At 41.5% G+C, this 18,409-nt stretch overlaps 1 protein-coding gene across 5 annotated transcripts in view; it reads left to right on the plus strand.

The window, feature by feature from the left end:
• LOC132819835 (prominin-1-A-like) overlaps positions 1-18,409 on the plus strand; it is a 287,338-nt gene that overhangs the window by 175,464 nt on the left and 93,465 nt on the right. For all 5 annotated transcript variants that reach the window (XR_009645127.1, XM_060831697.1, XM_060831707.1 and 2 more), the window contains 6 exons: positions 3,293-3,356; positions 6,270-6,429; positions 6,668-6,820; positions 6,976-7,099; positions 8,544-8,647; positions 9,511-9,592. Coding sequence is in view for 4 of the 5 variants with exons in the window: in XM_060831697.1 (XP_060687680.1) it covers positions 3,293-3,356; positions 6,270-6,429; positions 6,668-6,820; positions 6,976-7,099; positions 8,544-8,647; positions 9,511-9,592 (687 nt within the window). In the remaining variant the exon portion in view is untranslated. The remainder of the gene's footprint in view (positions 1-3,292; positions 3,357-6,269; positions 6,430-6,667; positions 6,821-6,975; positions 7,100-8,543; positions 8,648-9,510; positions 9,593-18,409) is intronic.

Below are 18,409 nucleotides of genomic sequence, written 5' to 3' on the forward strand. Positions count from 1 at the left end.
CCTCACTTTCTCCTATAATGAGGTTAGGAGCTAAGTGGCCCTGGCAGAACCCGATCTGAGCATCACTGAGCATGTTATTGCTGCACAAATGATGTTTGATAGTGTTGTTGATAATGCCTTCCATCACCTTCATGATGATCAAGAATAAACCTATGTGGTGGTAATTGGCCTGGCTAACTGAATTTGCTGGACAGTTGGTTCTCCATGCAGAATGATGCCAATTGTGTGGGTTCAATTCCTGCATCAATTGAAGTTACCACAAAGGCGAAAGACCCTCAGGTTAAACCACCGCCACCAACGAGGGAGCAGCTCAGTGGTCTGTAGGACCATGGCGATTATACCTAGTATCACACAACATGATGTAAAGTATTATGAATGTAAAGGTGGTCCTTCTAACTAATAGTATCATAGACAGATCCTTCTGCAGTCGACAGATTGGTAAGGGTGAGGTTCAGAATGTAATTGCTTCTTGTTAGTTTCTTCACTACCTACCACAGACTGAATCTCGCAGCTGTAGCCTTTAGGACATGACCAGCTCAATCAGTAATGCTGCTGCAGAGTCACTGTTGGTGGTGGACATTGAAATCCTTCACAAAGAGTATGTTCTGTGCCCTTGCCGCCCTCAGTGTTTCCTCCAAGTGTTGTTCAAACTTGCCAAGCATTGATTCATCTTATCAAGTGAGGATGTCACATGGTAAGCAACAGAAGGTTTCCTTAGAAATGTATGACTTGGTGTTCAGAATCAATGTCAAGGAATCCAGGGCAACTTCAGGGCAAAATCTCTTTCTGCCCTAATGATCTATTTTAATTCATTTTATTTTAATGTGTGTAGATTTTGTTTATGTTTAATGAATAAGTTGTGAAATTCAATTGCTTAACTGATCAGAGTAAGGTAACCAATTTATGCTAAGTTAAGATGTGGCGGTGTCAGTGGTGGACTGGGGCTGACAAGGTCAGAAGTCAGACGACACCAGGTTGCAGTCCAACAGGTTTATTTGAGATCATAAGATTGCTGTTCCATTGTCAGGTGAAGTGTCGATATGCACGATCTTCTTGGAGATCCTCTCCATTTTGTGCCAGCGGTTTATGGTGTCGATGATAGCCATGATGTGGAGGTTCCGGTGTTAGACTGGGGTGGACAAAGTCAGTTGTCACATAACACCAGGTCATAGACTAACAGGTTTATTTGCAATCACAAGCTTTTGCAGCGCTCTGAAATCTTGTGACTTCAAGTAAACCTGTTGAACTGTAAGCTGGTGTTGTGTGACTTCTGACAATGCTCAGTTATGGTCAACATTATGGTACGACCGTGTAGCCATTAGGAAGTGAGTTGAAACTGTCAAAGCTTCATTTGGAAAATTAAATCCTTGAAGGTTGAGGAAGGCATTCATTCCATCAGTCAGAAAAGGTATGGCACATATTCTTCTTAGCTAACAGGAGATCATTCAAACCATCATGCTGTGTCAGCTCTTCAAAAGAACAAAAGAATCTTTCACAAAAGAGTACATCATTCATGCCCTTGAATCTGCATAACCAGTTGATAAAATCCTGGTAGATCTGATGTGGTGTGAACTTCGCTTTCCAAATCTATCCCTCTCTCTCTCTCTCTGTCTCTCCTCTCCCTCTGTCTCTCTCACACACAGACAGACGCATGACTCCCTTGCCAATCTAGTCAGCTCAGTCTTGAATATATTCAATGACCCAGCCTCCATTGCTCTCCAGGGAAAGAGAATTACATGGACTGATGACCCTATGACAGAAAAGATCTCTCCTTATCTCAGTGTTAAATAGGTAATTCCTAATTTTAAAATATGTCCTTCCTCTGCATGGCAATACATTCTCTCAGCATTATTCTGTCAGTCCCTTCTGATTCTCGGGAACAAATTACTGCAGATGCTGGAATCTGAACTGAAAACAACAAATGCTGGAGATCACAACGGGTCAGGCCGCACCCATGGCGAGAAAGCAAGCTAATGTTTTGAGTCTAGAAAACTCTTCATCAGAACTGAAGTGTGGAGGGGGCAGCATTTATGCTACAGTTTGGGAGAGGTGGGGGTAATGGGTGTAGGGTGCTGATGGAGGAATGATGTTGATAGTTCCGATTAAGTGATCAGGATGTGAGAATGGTAGGACAATGGTGTGTCTCCTGCCAGACTTGAAAGCACAGTAAGTGGAATAAGGGGTGGGAAGGACATGATAACAAGCTAAAATGAAAGGGAAGAAGTGGGAATTGGTTCACAATTTAAAGTCCAGGAGGCTGCAAAGTGCCCAGTCTGAAGATGAGATATTGTTCTTTCAGTTTGTGCTGTGATTCAGTGGAACACTGCAACATGGTGAGAATAGACATGAGGGCATGCGAGCAGGACGCTGTGTTAAAATGAATGGCTAGGGGAAAGTTGGGGTCCTACTTGCGCACACGTCCCCAAAGTGGTCACCCAGTCTGCATTTGGTTTCTACAATGTAGAATAGGCCACACTGGGTGCAGTGAATACAATACACAAGATTGTAGGAGATACAGGTGCAACGCTGCTTCACCTGGAAAGTCTGTTTAGGCCCTTGGATGGTGAGCAGGGAGGAGGTGACGGTGTACCTTGTAACACCCGCAAAAGGTGCAACACCGACTCCTTCGCCTCCAACACGTTAAACAGCATTCAAGCAATTTCCCTCTGACAGGTGTTATACTTTCCTGTTCCCTGTATCCCTCCTATCTTGAATAACGCTATTTAATTATCACTAACCTTCTCCCAAATCCCCTGGCTGCTCTTGCCCCAAAATGCTTTCAGGTTTCTTATTTTCAGCAAATAAGTGAATTTTGAACGTGCATTTTGTCCTGATTTATTCTTTGGATTTGGACATTCCAGGCAAGACCAGCATTTATTATCCATCTTTAATTCACCTGGAGGGAATGGTGCATTGTTGCCTTGAATCATTGCAGTTTTTGCGCTGAAAGTGCTCCTTTAGTACTTTAGAAAGAGTTCCAGAGTTTGTACCATGAAAAGTGAAGGAGTGGTCATTATATTTACAAATTATATGGTGTGTGACTTGGAAAACTCAGAGGTATCTCTAGTCCAAGATTGTATTGAATCTGTTTCCACCATCATCACTCTCCTAGGTAGGGAATTCTAGTTTGGAAAACTTTCAAAAACTTTCTGAATTAATCATAGTTACCCCCGGATATTTTTGTCAATAATCTTAAATTATATCATCATTTTTTATAATACTACTAAGTACAAACTAAAAATCTGCTTCCACTATTGCTTCATCTGTTAATAACTTACTTATATAATTATAGGGATATTCAGCATTTAACAATACTCCAGACGTACTTCAAAATGAAACCAAATCATTTGCATCAGGTAAAATGATAGAATTTATTTAATTCTGTGCATTTTTGATCGTGTACATAAAGCTTTTTTTCATAAATAATCAATGACTGATGTTAATCATTGTTTAATGATAGTTTGCTAAAGGAAAACTTGTGCATGCTAAAGACTGCAGTGTTTTGGAATATTTTTCAAGTAGTTAGCACTAAACAGTTTTATGTAGTTTATATATGACTACTTTAATTTTTCAGCACATCTTCATAAGTTTATCCATAACCTGAGTACAGTGTGTAAAAACTATGACAGTGTGCTTTTGTGTGCTTTTCTATATATACCAGACTCATGGTTTTCTAATTTCATGACACGCTGTTTGCAGAAGTTGCAATAACCTATCTTTAATAAATTTTAGAATCTGGAAAATTGATGAATTTGCATTGATGTTAACATAGGTAAAAACAAGGACCGCAGAAACTGGAAATCAGAATCTAGATTAGAGTGGTGCTGGGAAAAACACAGCAGGTCAGGCAGCATCCGAGGAGCAGGAAAGTCGACGTTTCGGACAAAAGCCCTTCATCAGGAATAGAGGCAGGAAGCCGCCAGGGTGGAGAGATAAATGAGAGGGGAGTGGGGGTGGGGAGAAAGTAGCATAGAGTGCAATAGGTGATTGGGGGTGGGGATGGAGGTGATAGGTCAGAGAGGAGGGTGGAGTGGATAGGTGGGAAGGAAGATAGGCAGTTAGGACAGATCATGGGGACAGTGCTGAGCTGGAAGTTTGGAACTGGGGGGAAGGTGGCGGAAGGGGAAATGAGGAAACTGGTGAAGTCCACATTGATGCCCTGGGGTTGAAGTGTTCCGAGGCGGAAGATGAGCCATTCTTCCTCCAAGTGTCGGGTGGTAAGGGAGCGGTGGTGGAGGACGCCCAGGACCTCCATGTCCTCGGCAGAGTGGGAGGGGGAGTTGAAATATTGGGCCATAGAGCGGTGTGGTTGATTGGTGCAGGTGTCCTGGAGATGTTCTCTAAAGCGCTCTGCAAGGAGGCATCCAGTCTGTCCAATGTAGAGGAGACCGCATCAGGAGCAACAGATACAATAAATGATATTGGTGGATGTGCAGGTAAAACTTTGATGGATGTGGAAGGCTCCTTTGGGGCCTTGATTGGAGGTGAGGGAGGAGGTGTGGGCGCAGGTTTTGCAATTCCTGCGGTGGCAGGGGAAGGTGCCAGGACGGGAGGGTGGGTTGTAGGGGGGGGCAAAGACCTTACCAGGTAGTCACGGAGGGAACAGACTTTGCGGAAAGGGAAAAGTGGTGGGGAGGGAAATATAACCCTGGTGGTGGGGTCCATTTGGAGGTGGCAGAAATGTCGTTGGATAATGTAGTTTATGCGAAGGTTAGTAGAGTGGAAGGTGAGCATCAGAGGAGGTTCTGTCCTTGTTACGGTTGGAGGGGTGGGGTTTGAGGGTGGAGGTAGACGAGATGCGTTGGAGGGCATCTTCAACCACATGGAAAAGGAAATTGCGATCTCTAAAGTAGGAGGCCAACTGGTGTGTTCTGTGGTGGAACTTGTCCTCCTGGGAGCAGATACAGCGGAGGCAGAGGAATTGAGAATACGGGATGGCATTTTTGCAGGAGGTATTGTGGGAAGAGGTGTAATCCAGGTAGCTGTGGGAGTCGGTGGGCTTGTCAGTGTCAAGTCGGTCATCATTAATGGAGCTGGAGAGGTCCAGGAAGGGGAGGAAAGTGTCAGAGATGGTCCTGGTGAATTTAAGGTCAGGACGGAATGTGTTGGTGAAGTTGATGATTTGCTCAACCTCCTCGCGGGAGCACGAGGTGGTGCCAATGCAATCATCAATGTAGTGGTGGAAGAGGTGGGGAGTGGTGCCGGTGTAACTACAAAAGATGGACTGTTCCAGATAGGCATAGCTGGGCCCCATATGGGTGCCCATGGCTACCCCTTTGATCTGGAGGAAGTGGGAGGATTCGAAGGCGAAATTGTTAAGGATGAGGACCAGTTCAGCCAAACAAATAAGTGTCGGTGAAAGGGTACTGTTAGGGACGTCGGGAGAGGAAGAAACAGAGGGCTTGGAGGCCCTGGTCATGGCGGATGGAGATGTAGAGGGATTAGATATCCTTGGTGAAGATGAAGCGTTGGTGGCTGGGGAAATGGAAGTCTTGGAGGAGGTGGAGGGCGTGGGTGGTGTCTCGAACGTATGTGGAGAGTTCCTGGACGAGGGGGGATAGGGCAGTGTCAAGGTAGGTAGAGATGAGTTCGGTGGGGCAGGAGCATGCTGAGACAATGGATCGGCCAGGGTGGTCAGGCTTGTGGATCTTGGGAAGGAGTTAAAATCAGGCGATGTGGGGTTCCCGGACTATGAGGTTGGAAGCTGTGGGTGGGAGATCTCTTGAGGTGATGAGGTTCTGTATGGTCTGGGAGATGATGGTTTGCTGATGGGGGTGGGGTCATGGTCGAGGGGCGGTAGGAGGAGCTATCTTCGAGTTGGCATCTGGTTTCAGCGGTGTAGAGGTCAATGCGCTAAACTACCACTGCACCCCCTTTATGTTAACATGTCAGCCTGTGTTGATTTATGAAGGCAAATTAAGCCCTATTCTCTTGTGCAATTGAACAATGCACATTTACTATTTTGAAATTGCAAATTCAGGACCAAATCTATCAAAGTGTTACATATGCACTGCCTTGTTTTGTTTGTAAATAACGTATGGCTTGTATTTATTGTACATTTTTTTTCAATTGCTTCAAGAAAAATGTATAAAGATTTGAGGTGATAAAAACATATGATGGTGTAAAGTTCATTTGCATGAGCCTTTTCAAGAATCTCTTAAGTGCTCCACATCTATCTTAATCCGCAATTGTAATAGGACAAAATTGACTCAGTTAATAAATGTGCATTTGTAATTGTGCGGATTTGTATTATTTGTTCCTTGTTCCAGATGCAAAAAGAGCACTCAGTGAAGTTGAAGAGAGAATTTCAAGTTTAAGTAAGGAGCCTGTTATTGGCAATATAATCAATACTTCTACAGCGTATCTTAATCAGGGTCAGAGATTCTTTCTTGAGTATATTCCACATTTGGAAAAATATGATTTCTACAGGTAGGTTTGCTTTCTCAAGATTTAATTACAACATTGTTAAAATATCCATTCTAAGCTTACAATATTGACGTTATGCTTTTAAAAAGTAGCTTAAATGTAATTATTTGGAAAATGTTTTCTGCATCATAAATGTTTCTAAATGGTTTCCAAATCATGGGTGCTTCATGATAAAGGAATCATATACAATGTTTACTGTTACAGTATCAAGGGGTTTGAATGCATATGTGTCTTTTTATAGATGGCTTGTTGGTGTTGCCCTCAGCTGTGCTGTGATTCTTATCCTTGCTTTCAATTATCTTGGTTTGCTTTGTGGAACATGTGGCTTTGACAAGCATGCTTCTCCAACCACAAGAGGCTGTGTATCAAACACCGGAGGCAACCTTCTTTTAGCGTAAGAACTTGTAATATTATGACAAAATAATTCAAATATTGATGTCACATACTTGTACATTGAATGCAACATTTGGAGAAATTTACTTTAATTACAATATTAAGTTTCAAATTAAATAAACATTTTTTTAAAAATCTATTTACCATTTCTTTTAGTGGAGTTGGAATCAGCTTCATCTTCTCCTGGCTTATGATGCTGGTAGTTTTGGTGACCTTCATTGCAGGTGGAAATGTTGAAAAACTTGCTTGTCAGTCTTTAAAAGACAATAGTTTATTCAAGGTAAAGTGGAGCTTTGTTGTAATTTAGTGTTTCCGGTTATATTCACTTCTGCTATTTACTTTTGATTGAAAAGGGCAAAGTTGGACTTTATATTCTCTTTGGTCCACCAGTACCTTGACCACTCTCTTCTCTTGTAAAGAGTAATTAACGCCTGTTTTAAATATTTCACCAAACTTTTGTTCACCATCCCTAATATCTCCTTATGTGACTCTGAGCTGAATTAACAAGGCATTGCAATCTTTTTAACTCTTTGCCCCAGTTAAAAATGGCATTTGGGAGCCCATCCACAAAAGATCTGGCTGCTTCGCACCCATTTAATGCCTGATGGAATGTTAGTTGGCTCAGGGTGAATGTTTAACTTTCATCTGGAGAGAAGGTCCTGTCTTAGAAGCTTTAAGGCAATTAGATTGGCTGATGACTCTCTAATTCCAGTAATGAGCAATTGGAGCAGCCATTGCAGGCACTGAAGTTAAATCCAGAGGAGAAGAGATTATGGAGGCCAGACTAACTTTAAATCCAGAATATCTGAAGGAGAAATGATTGTGAAGGCCAGTCTTCATCCATTGTATCAGTGAATACAATGACAGGTTCATCATGTGGTGAAGAGCTGGGTTTGAGAGCTAAAAAACAGGTATTTGGCCTTGAGTTGAGTGAGTGCCTCAGATGAGGTCAGGTGACACCCAAAGAAGTTCCTCCCCATCCCTTCAAACACTATTCCTTAACACCAACACACCTAGGAAAAGTTGCCAGGTTCCTTACATGATGTGAGTTTGTCTCTGCCACAAGTAAAACAGTGGTAGGAATAGAATGAAACTTTGAAATGCCACATAAGGACCTCAGTAGACACAAGGTTGGGCAAGCCACCCAACCGCCACCACCCCCCAATTAAAAGTGAAGGTAGGTTGAGGGTGGATGGATAGACGGTGGGCAGGTGACATGCTTTGTTTTCAGTCCTTTCTGTCCTTTCAAACATTGTGGTGATTTGGGGCTGGTTGTAAAAGAAGCCCTCTGTGTCAGATGTCTAACAGTTACTGTTGTGAAGCACCTTGAGATGTTTTACTATGATAAAGGCAATGTATGAATTAATAAAAATGGTTCCTAATATTGAACAATCGGTTCAGATTAAATAAGATTAAATGTGACATGGAATGGAACTTTTACAGAGATTGAAGTTTTAGTGGCATTGATTCCTCTAACCTTGAAAATCTCAACTATTTTCAATTTTTATGTTTTACAAAAATTGTTAAAGAATCCACTGAACGTGGATCTTTATTTGTAAAAGGTTATCAGCAATTTTAAAATTTGATTTCTTTGATTATATTTATATTCCTAAAATTTTTGAGCCTGGAATGTTTTCAATGGTGAACTGCACTACTTCAGATATCTGGAAAATAATTGTTCTGATTATTTATCTCCAAATCTGTTTCATTTTTGCAATTTTCAGGTTCTGGATACTCCTTATTTGTTAAACTCACAATGGAAATATTTTCTTTCTGGACTTCTGTTTTCTGAACACAATATAAATGTCACTTTTCAAAGTGTATACAGGTAAGATACTAAAGTCTAGTGCTGCTTTGTTTCTTGGAAAATATCTTGTTCTGCTTTATCTCCTTGCTATCTTCTCTGTAATAGATGAAGACTTCACTGGAGTAGGAATTCAGATATGCCATGTGATTGTTCTACATTTGTAAACTTGGAAAGTATGCATTGATAGGCTACTCAATGACAGGATATATCACAGCCATTCCCAATCCTGTCTTTGCACAGTGTGCCCATAGATACCTGTGGAGCACTAAACAGTGTTGAGGAGTGCGTGCCTTGATGAATGTCTTCTTCCATCTACTCTAACTAAGTTAAAAGAGATTCTGAAGCTGTCTACTGTGGCTGACAAAGCCATTAATAGCACAATTGATGTAGAATCACACAGTTTATCACGCAAAGACATAAATGTCTTCACTAATATCTTTCTGCGGTCTTTAAACTTTTTGAGGTTTGTACCTATCAGCTTCATAGCTAGGATATTCTTCCATACTGAAGGTGTTAAAAAGTCATAATTTGGCAATTGTTCACTTTTGCACTGAATGTAACTATTAACCAATTGCATCCAACCATTTTTCTTACTGTATTTGCCGTTGTTCTTTTTCCAAGGATTTTGGAAAAGCAACAATGAAGGGCTTTTCTCATTTTTAATTCTATAATCATTTTACTAATTCATATTTGTACAATCTTTAAATAGAAATATTAGTTAACATTCTTTTAAGATAGAACGACATTGTGCAAATGTCCAAGTATAGCATTATGCACATTACGAGTTATGACTTTTATTCTCCCAGAGCCATTTTGTGCATAAATATGTGTAAGAAGCATGAGGTATAAGCACTAAATAAGTTTTTTATTTTAATTTTAAACAGCAAGTGCCGCAAAAATGAAGGCATTTATTCAGCTTTACAACTACAATACTTATTCAACATGGATCGTGTAAATCTCAGTGGAGTAAGTAAGAGCATTCTTGCCATCTCTAAGCAGAATAATTAAACACGGGTGGATTCTTGATGACTTAATTCCTATGGAACACAGGCCTTTTCTTGGTTTAGAAATCTGATTTTCTTATGGGCTGTTTCCACATTCAGGCTTCCTAATGACTTAGGAATGACAGGTGGGATGATGTCTTTTCTGTCAAAGGGAGGATTCCTAATTAAAGGGACTGTAAATTGAGTTGCAATATCTTAGGAGCACTTGGATTTTTGAAGCTGAAGCAACTGCAGAAATGGAAAGGAAATTTGGGTTAGATTATTACCACACCAGATCCCCTCTCACCTCCACCCATCTGCCTCTGGTCTTTAATTTTTATCTGGTGGCCCATTGTGGGATCTGAGGATTGCCAGTGAGGCAAGCTCTCCTATGGATTGATGAAAGAAGGAGAAGCTCTATATAAAATCATACATGGATAGATGTCGTCGAGAGAATCAGTAACAGAAGTTTGGCACCTCCAAATGAGAGACAGTGCACAAAAAAGATCCATGATCTCAGTATAAACTGACAATTCTATTTAATCACTCGTAGTGCAAGGTGGAACTTCCTAAATTGCACTTATGCTGTGTCAAAGACTGATGGGGTAGTGGTGCTTGATTATCAGCAAATTCTTCCCACCATGACCATAGATACCCTGTTCCACCACTCAGTGTTTTGCTCTCCATATGACTCATCTCCTCCTTCGGATCCCAAGATTTGCTGCCACTTCATCCCCTGCTGGTCACACTCCCCAGGCCACAGCCCATGCAATCTCACAATCCAGTGCAGAATTGGTGCTATATTCAGTTGCAGCAATCACCCTCTCTATGCTACTTTGATCACAGGCGGCCTTTCTTCCGTATTTGCTGCAGCTGCGTTCATAATCAGTAGTAATTGTGAGAGAGAACCAGCCTATGGTGGAGGGTTTCTCAGAAATTCTGACAATTCCATATTCAGAGTGGTTTATCTCTGATTGCTCACCTTGTGACTTTTCCCAGCCATTTATGGACTTTCAGGAATGCAATTGCATTTTGCCCTTGTGTATTTTGAGCATTTTAGGCCACCTTGTTAATTCATACTTTATAGTATTAGCCGTAGAGATTTTAAATGTCAGAAAGAGGCTCTTCAGCCCTTCATGCCAGTGTAGTTTTAAGCAGCAATCTGCTCTAGTCCTAATGTCCAGCACTTGGCTTGTAGCATTGTTGCTGTGGTGTTTCAAGTGTTCATCTAAGTACTTAATATCATAGAGTCATAGAGATGTAGAGCACAGAATCTTAAATATTAGGATGGTTTCTGCCTCTGCCATTTTTTCTGATACTCACTACCCTCTGTTTGAAAAAAAAATCTTCCTTTAGTCCTCTTTAAACTACCTGCCCTAACCTTTAGCATATGTTGGTTATTGATGACTCTATTAAAGGGAAACATTTCTTCCTATCTCTGCTACCTATATCCCTTATAATTTTGCACATCTCAATCAGATTCCTCCTCAGTCTTCCTGGCTCTAAGGTAAACAGTCCTAGCCTAGATAATCCCCCTTCACAGCTGAAATACTTCAATCCAGGTAACATCTTGGTGAATTTCCTCTGTACTCTCTCCAAAACAATCATATCCTTCCTGTAGTGTGGCAGAACTGTGAGCAGAACACCAGTTGCAGTCTAATGTCTTATACAGCTCCATCATAGTCTCCATGGTCTTGTATTGAATGCGTTGACTAATAAAGGCAGGTGTACCATGTATCATCTTAACCACATTATCCATCTCTCCTTTCGCCATCAGGGATCTATGAACATGCACACCAAGGCCATTCTGATCTTCTGTACTTCCCAGGGTCTACCATTCATCACGACTGCTTTACCTTGTTAAGCCTCCCAGATTGCATCAATTCTCAACTCCTTTCAGGATTGAGTTCCATTTGGCACTGTTCCATCTGACCAGCTCTTTTATGCTGTCAAAGAACCGTACAGACAGGAACAGGCCCTTCAGTTCACTAATAGGCTTCTTTGGTCCCTGCACTGACGCATGATGCCTTTCTCATGCAAAAACCCCTTGTCTCTATGTGAACCCTATCCCTCTATTCCTTGCCTATTCATCTGTCAAGGAGACTCTTGAACATTACTGTTGTATCTATTTCTATTGGCTCTTCTGGCAGTGCATTCCAGGTACTTACCACTTTCTGTGTAAAAGACTTGTCTCTTACATCTCCTTTAAACCTTCTCCCTTTTAACTTAATACTGTGTCCATAGTGATTGATATTTCTAATGTGGGAAAAGGATTCCAATTATCCATACTTCTTATAATTTTATAAATTTCTATGAGGTCCTCCCTCAGCCTCCAACACTCAAGTGAAAACAAACCAGATTTGTCCAGACTTTGCTCATAAGTAATACCCTTCAAACCCAAAAACATCCTGGTAAGGCTTTTCTGCACCCTCTCCAAAGCCTCCACATCCTCCTGGTAGTGTGGTAACCAGAACTGTACACTATGTAGCCTAACTAAAAGTCTATACAGATGCAACATGATTTGCCAATTTTACTTTATGTCCCTAACAATGAAAGCAAGCATGTGACAACATTATCCACTTGTGCAGCTGCTTTCAGGGAATTGTGGACTGCACGCCTAAATCCTGTTATCTGTTAAAGCTTCTAAGGGCTCTACAATTTACTGTCCTGCATTAGATCTTGCATCACCTCGCATTAAGTTCCATTTACCATTTCTTTGCTCAAGTCTCTATTTATATCCTGCTGCATCCTCTGGCAATCCTCCACATTATCTGCAGTTCCCCCAGCCTTTTTGTCTTCCACAATCTTACTAATCACACTACTTACATTCTCCTCCAAATCATTTTTATATATTATAAACAACAGAGGTCCCAGCACTGATTCCTGCAGAACACCACTGGTCATAGGTTCCTAGCCAGAAAAATACCCTTTCACAGCTACTTCCTGTCACCAATGTTAGTTAAATTTCCATCTTACCAGCTCACTACAGGTCCCATGTAACTTCATCTTTTGTATCATGCCCGCCATGAAGGAGCTTGTAAAAGGCCTTGCTAAGGTCCATATCAACAACCTTAACAGGTCTGGCTTAATCAATCACCTTTGTCACTTTCTCAAAAAAAACTCAAATTAATTTTCGATATATGATCTCCCTGCATAAAGTCATGCTGCCTATTGATCATAAGTCCAATTTAATGAAATATGAATAAGAATTTTCTTCAATACTTACTTTACCACTGTTGTAAGGCTCATTGGCCTGTAATTTCTCAGATTATCCCTGTTGCCCTTATTTACCAAAGGAACAACATTGGCTAATCGCCAGTCATCTGGAACCTCTCCTTTGACTAAAGAGGATACAAAGAGCTTGTACAAGGCTCCAGCAATTTCCTCCCTCACCTCCCTCAATATTCAAGGATAGATCCCACTTGACTACCTTAATGCTTTTCCAAACACCTAACATCTTTTTTATATCAAACTGCCCTAGAATATCAACATATGCCTCTCTAGATTCTCCATCCACCATGTGCTCTCCTTTTGTGAATGTCAATGTGAAGTATTCATTAAGGATCTCACCCACATCCTCTGGCCTCAAGCATAAATTTCCTCCTTTGTCTTTGAGTGTACCTACCCTTTCCCTAGCTCACCTCTTGCTCCTTATATGTCTACAGAAGACCTTAGGATTTTCCTCAATTCTATTTGCCAAGGTAATTTCATGGCCCCCTTTTTAGCCCTCCTCATTACTTATTTAAGTTCTTTCCTACTTTCTTTATTTTCCTCAAGTGCTTTGTCTTCAGTTTCCTAATCCTTATGTACACCTTTTTTTGACTAAGCTCACCATTTCACTTGTCATTCAAGATTCCCAAATCTTGCCATCTTTATGCTTCACTTTCATGTGAATATGAACTCTAATCACCTGGCCAGATGTGGATTAACCCTCAAAAAGCTGCCACAAAACTAGAGTTCTGGACCAATATTGCCCGCTTGATTGCTATGCTGGCTTCTTCCACCACCACATGCCACAAATGAATAAATAGAAGAGTTCTAACTTCATCTGCCTTAACTATCATTCTAATTGCATTAAAACAAATATATTTTAGACCACTAATCCTGCCATGTTCAGTAAACACTCCCTTTCTGCTCTTCCCTCTGTTCTTACTGGCATTAGTCCCAGACTCCTCCTCAGCCATTTCACTCACTGACCCATTGCTGTAATTTCCACCTTTCTGTAAAATAGTTTAAATCTTTCTGAGTGACACTAGCAAATCTCCTTGCAAACAAACACATATTTAACTGCGCTATCTTCTTATTCCTAACCTTACTGGCATGTGGCACAGGGAGTAATCCTGAGATTACAACCCTAGAGTTCCTGCTTTTCAACTTGCTATCTAACTTCCTGAACTCTTTTTGCAGGACCTCATCTCTCTTCCTGCCTGTCATTAGTACCAATGTGTACCAAGACCTCCGGCTACTCAATGTCTTGTGGCCACTCAGAAACATCCTTAACCCTGGTACAAGGGAGGCAACAAACCATCCTGAACACATGGGTCTGTCACTGGACACAGGCTTTGAGTCACAAAAACAAATTTCAACCGTCTCTCTCTCTCTCTCTCTACCTCCTGACATTAAGCCATACTTGGATCCATTTTGCCTACTTGCCCTGAATCCAATGACCACCTTCACCAGTTCCCCCATGGAAGGCTTTGTGATGACATCTTATGAACTATATCAATGGCACTATCCTCAGCTACTCATGTAGTCACCTCCTCAAAGATTTAATCAGATCTGTAAGACATAATGTCCCTCTGACAAAGCCATGCTGACTATCCTTGATTAACCGTTGCTTCTCCTTGTGGGGATTAATTCTGTCCTCCATAATTTTTACCAAAAGTTTCCTTATCTCTGATGTTAGACTCTCATGCCTGTAACTTCCATGGTTTTTCTTGCAATCTTTCTTGAATAATGGTACACCATTTGCTGTCCTCCGGGCTTCTAACACCTCTCCTATGGCCAGAGAGGATTTTTAAATGAATGCCAGGACTCTTGCAATCTCCTCTCTTTCTGCCCACAGTAGCCAGAGATATATCTCACTGGGTCTGAGGTTTTACCCAATTTTAAGCCCACTATAAACTGCTAATAGTGCCTCCCTCTCAAATGTAATTTGCTCCAGTATATCAGTTCTTCTCTGGAATACACTGCCTGGGGGGATGGTTGAAGCAGGAAACCTCAACCTTTGAAAAGTATTTGGATGAAAGTTGAAATGTTATTACGTCAACCTAATTCTCAGTTCCTCTTTCCTAATTTTTCTTTTAGTCAGCATTCATGCTCACTTGCAGTTTAATAGAATGACTTGGATCAGTTTCCTTCATTCAAAATATCATCTTTTAAAATTCATCCATGAATGACGTGAAATCTATGGATGGCAAATTTCCGGCTCTAAAGGCTATTAGTGAACCAAGTGGTTTATGCTAATAATCAGCAATGGTTTCGTGGTCATCATTAGACTCTTAATCCCTGATTTTTATTGAAGTCAAATTCCATTTTATTGAATTCAAATTCCACCAGCTGCCATGAAGGAATTTGAACCCAGGTCCCCAGGACATCACCGGATGGTGGGAAGTTTGGCATCGTGATTTGGCTCTGAAGTCGCTGAAGTATTAGGGAATGGTATTTTCAAGAACACTTATTTCCGTTGGCAATAGCGCGATTCTAGTGGGATCAGTTTGCGTGCTTTGTTCTGCGCATGCTCCAATGTCTGTGCCATTCTGTGCAAGCACAATGTTGATGCCAGTGTCCATGCCAATCTGCACATGCGCTGATGCCAGCTGCTGACAGAGCAGCTTTCTGTGAGAGGTAGACAGAGCAGATTTCTTAGATTTTTCAAATGTTCTGTTAAACCTCCTTTTGTTTTGTTAATAATATGATTTAAACCTTCATCTGGGCTGTGATATACTTTGCATTCAACTTTTGGGTGATTTTTGAATGATTGAGAGTGATATTTTTTGCTGTTCTGCCTCTAACGTCACTTTTTCCCATAGGCCCCGTTTATTTCTATAAGTGATTTTCTATAGCGAGGTTTTGCTGGAATGCAATTACAGTGTTATGGGAGAACTACTTGTACCTGTTTCCGGATTCCTAGTCTAATGGTGATACCACTAGCTATTGCCGGTTGACCCACAATGCCCTTAGAGAGGGAATTCCAGGATTTTGATGAAGTGACAGTGAAGGAATGATGATATATTTCTAAGTCAGTATGGTGAGGGGCATGGAGGGGAACCTGCAGGTAGTACTGTTCCCATGTATCTGCTGCCCTTATCCATTGAGATGGAAGTGATTGAGGGTTTGGATCCTGTCTCAGGACCATTGGTGAATTTCTGCAGTGCATCTTGTAGATAGTACACACTGCTATTACTGAGCGTTGGTGGTGGAGGGAGTAGAGGGAGGGTAGATGGAGAGCTAATCAAATAGGCTGCTTTGTCCTGGAAGGTGTCAAGCTTCTTGATGTTATTGGACCTCTATCCAACCAAGCAAGTGGGGAATATTCCATCACACTCCTGACTTGTGCCTTGTGCCTTGTCAGGGCCCATAGTCTTTGCAGTATCCAGTGCCTCCAACTGGAGTGAATCAAATTGATTGAAGGCTGGTATAGTGGACAGACTTTGGGAGTCAGGAAGTGAGATACTGATTGAGGTGTTCCTCACCTCTTATCTGTTCTTGTAGTTGCTGTGTTTATGTGATGAGTCCAATTAAGTTTCTGGTCAATAGTAATTCTAGGGATGTTGATAGTGTGGGATTCAGTAATGGTAATACCATTGAATGTCAAGGGGTGGCAGTTAGATTACCTCTTATTGGAGATGGTCATTGCCTGACGTTTGTGTGGCTTGAATGTCACTTCTGCTAAGTTCTGGAGCACAAGTTCTTAATAATATTGCAGAAATATTGTCAGGGCCCATAGTCTTTGCAGTATCCAGTGCCTCCAACTGGAGTGAATCAAATTGATTGAAGGCTGGTATCTGTTTTTGCTGGGGACCATTGGAGGAGGCTGAGATGGATCATCCACTCGGCAGCTCTGGCTGAAGATTACTGTGAATGCTTCAGCTTTATCTTTTGCACTTGTGTTTTGGGCTCTTCCATCATTGTAGATAGGGATATTTGTGGAGCCGCTTCCTCCAGTGAGTTGTTTAATTGCCCACCACCTCTCAACTGAATGTGGCAGGACTGCAGAGCTTAGCTCTGATCCATTGGTTGTGGGATCTCTTAGCTTTGTCTGTCACTTGCTGCTTGGCATGCAAGTAGTCCTTTTTGGTTGCTTCACCAGATTGACACCTCATTTTCAGGTTTGTCCAGTGCTGCTGTTGGCATGCCTTCCTGCACTCTTCACTGAGTCAGGGTCGATCCTCTGGCTTGATGGTAATGGTTGAGTGGGCGATATGTCAGGTCGAGTTTACGATTGTGCTGGAGTACAATTCTGCTGCAGTAGATGGCTCGCAATGTCTCAAGGATACTCAGTCATTAATTACTGAATCTGTTCAAAGTCTGTCCCATTTAGCATGGTGATAGTGCCGCACAATACAATGGGAGGGCATCCTCAATGTGAAGGTTAGACTTTGTCTCCACAAGGACTGCCTGGTGGTTATTCTTACTGATACTTTCACGGACAAATACATTTGCAGCTGGCAGAATGGTAAGGATGAGGTCAAGTATGTTTTTCCCTTCTGTTGGTTTCCTCACCACCTGTAGACTCAGACTAGCAGATATATCCTTTAGAATTCGACCAGCTTGATGCATAATGTTGCTGCTGGGCCACTGTTGGTGGACATTGACGTCTTGAACCCAGAGTACGTTTTGTTTCCTTACCACCCTCGATGCCTCCTTCAAGTGTTGTTCAATGTGATTCATTAGCTGAGGGAATACGTGCTAATCAGCAGGAGGTTTCCTTGTCAATAGAAGATTTAGGTTGTTTGGACTGTGACCTCTGGTCTTGACTATCCCATGAGGGATAACATCCTTTCAGCATTTACTCTATCAAGCCCCTTAAGATTCCTATATGTTTCAACGAGATCACCTCTCCTTCTTCTAAACTTCAGTGAGTAGAATCCCAACCTGTTCAGTCTTTTGTGATAAAGCAATCTCTTCATAACAAGGAACATTCTGGTTACAAACATTGCTGGAAAACAACTGAATGGGAATACCCATCATGTTTAACTGGAAGCCATGAGATTTCATTAGGTCTGGAGTTATTGTTGAGGACACCCAAGGCAATACCCTCCTAACTGTGGACCACTGTACCACCTGTTCTGCTGGCTCTGTCCTGCTGGTGGGACAGAACATATCCAAGGGTGGTGACAGTCATATCTGAGATGATTCTGTGAGTATGAATATATCAAGCTGTTACTTGATTAGTCTTTGATGCAGCTCTCCCAATTTTGGCATTCAGCCCCAGCTGTTAATAAGGAGGACATTGTCGGGTCAACAGGAGTGTTTCTGCCATTGTCTATTTCAGTGCCTATGTGTTGTGTGGTGGTCCATCCAGTTTCATTTCTTCATTTCTTGAGACTTTTTATTGAAGTATGTAATACAAAGTGGCTGCTGAGCCATTTCAGAAGACAGCTAAGAGTCACCCACATTGCTTTGGGTCTGGAATCACAGGTTTCCTGCCCTGAAAGATATTAATGAGTCAGATGGGTTTTTCTGAAAATTGACACTGGTTTCATAGTTGTAAGTTGATTCTTAATTCCTGTTTCTTTTATTATTAATTCAAATTTCACCATCTGCCATGGCAGGATTTGAACCCAGGTTCCCGAAC

The sequence above is a fragment of the Hemiscyllium ocellatum genome, chromosome 1 (genome assembly GCF_020745735.1).
Source record: "Hemiscyllium ocellatum isolate sHemOce1 chromosome 1, sHemOce1.pat.X.cur, whole genome shotgun sequence".
In the NCBI taxonomy this organism is placed as follows: domain Eukaryota; kingdom Metazoa; phylum Chordata; class Chondrichthyes; order Orectolobiformes; family Hemiscylliidae; genus Hemiscyllium; species Hemiscyllium ocellatum.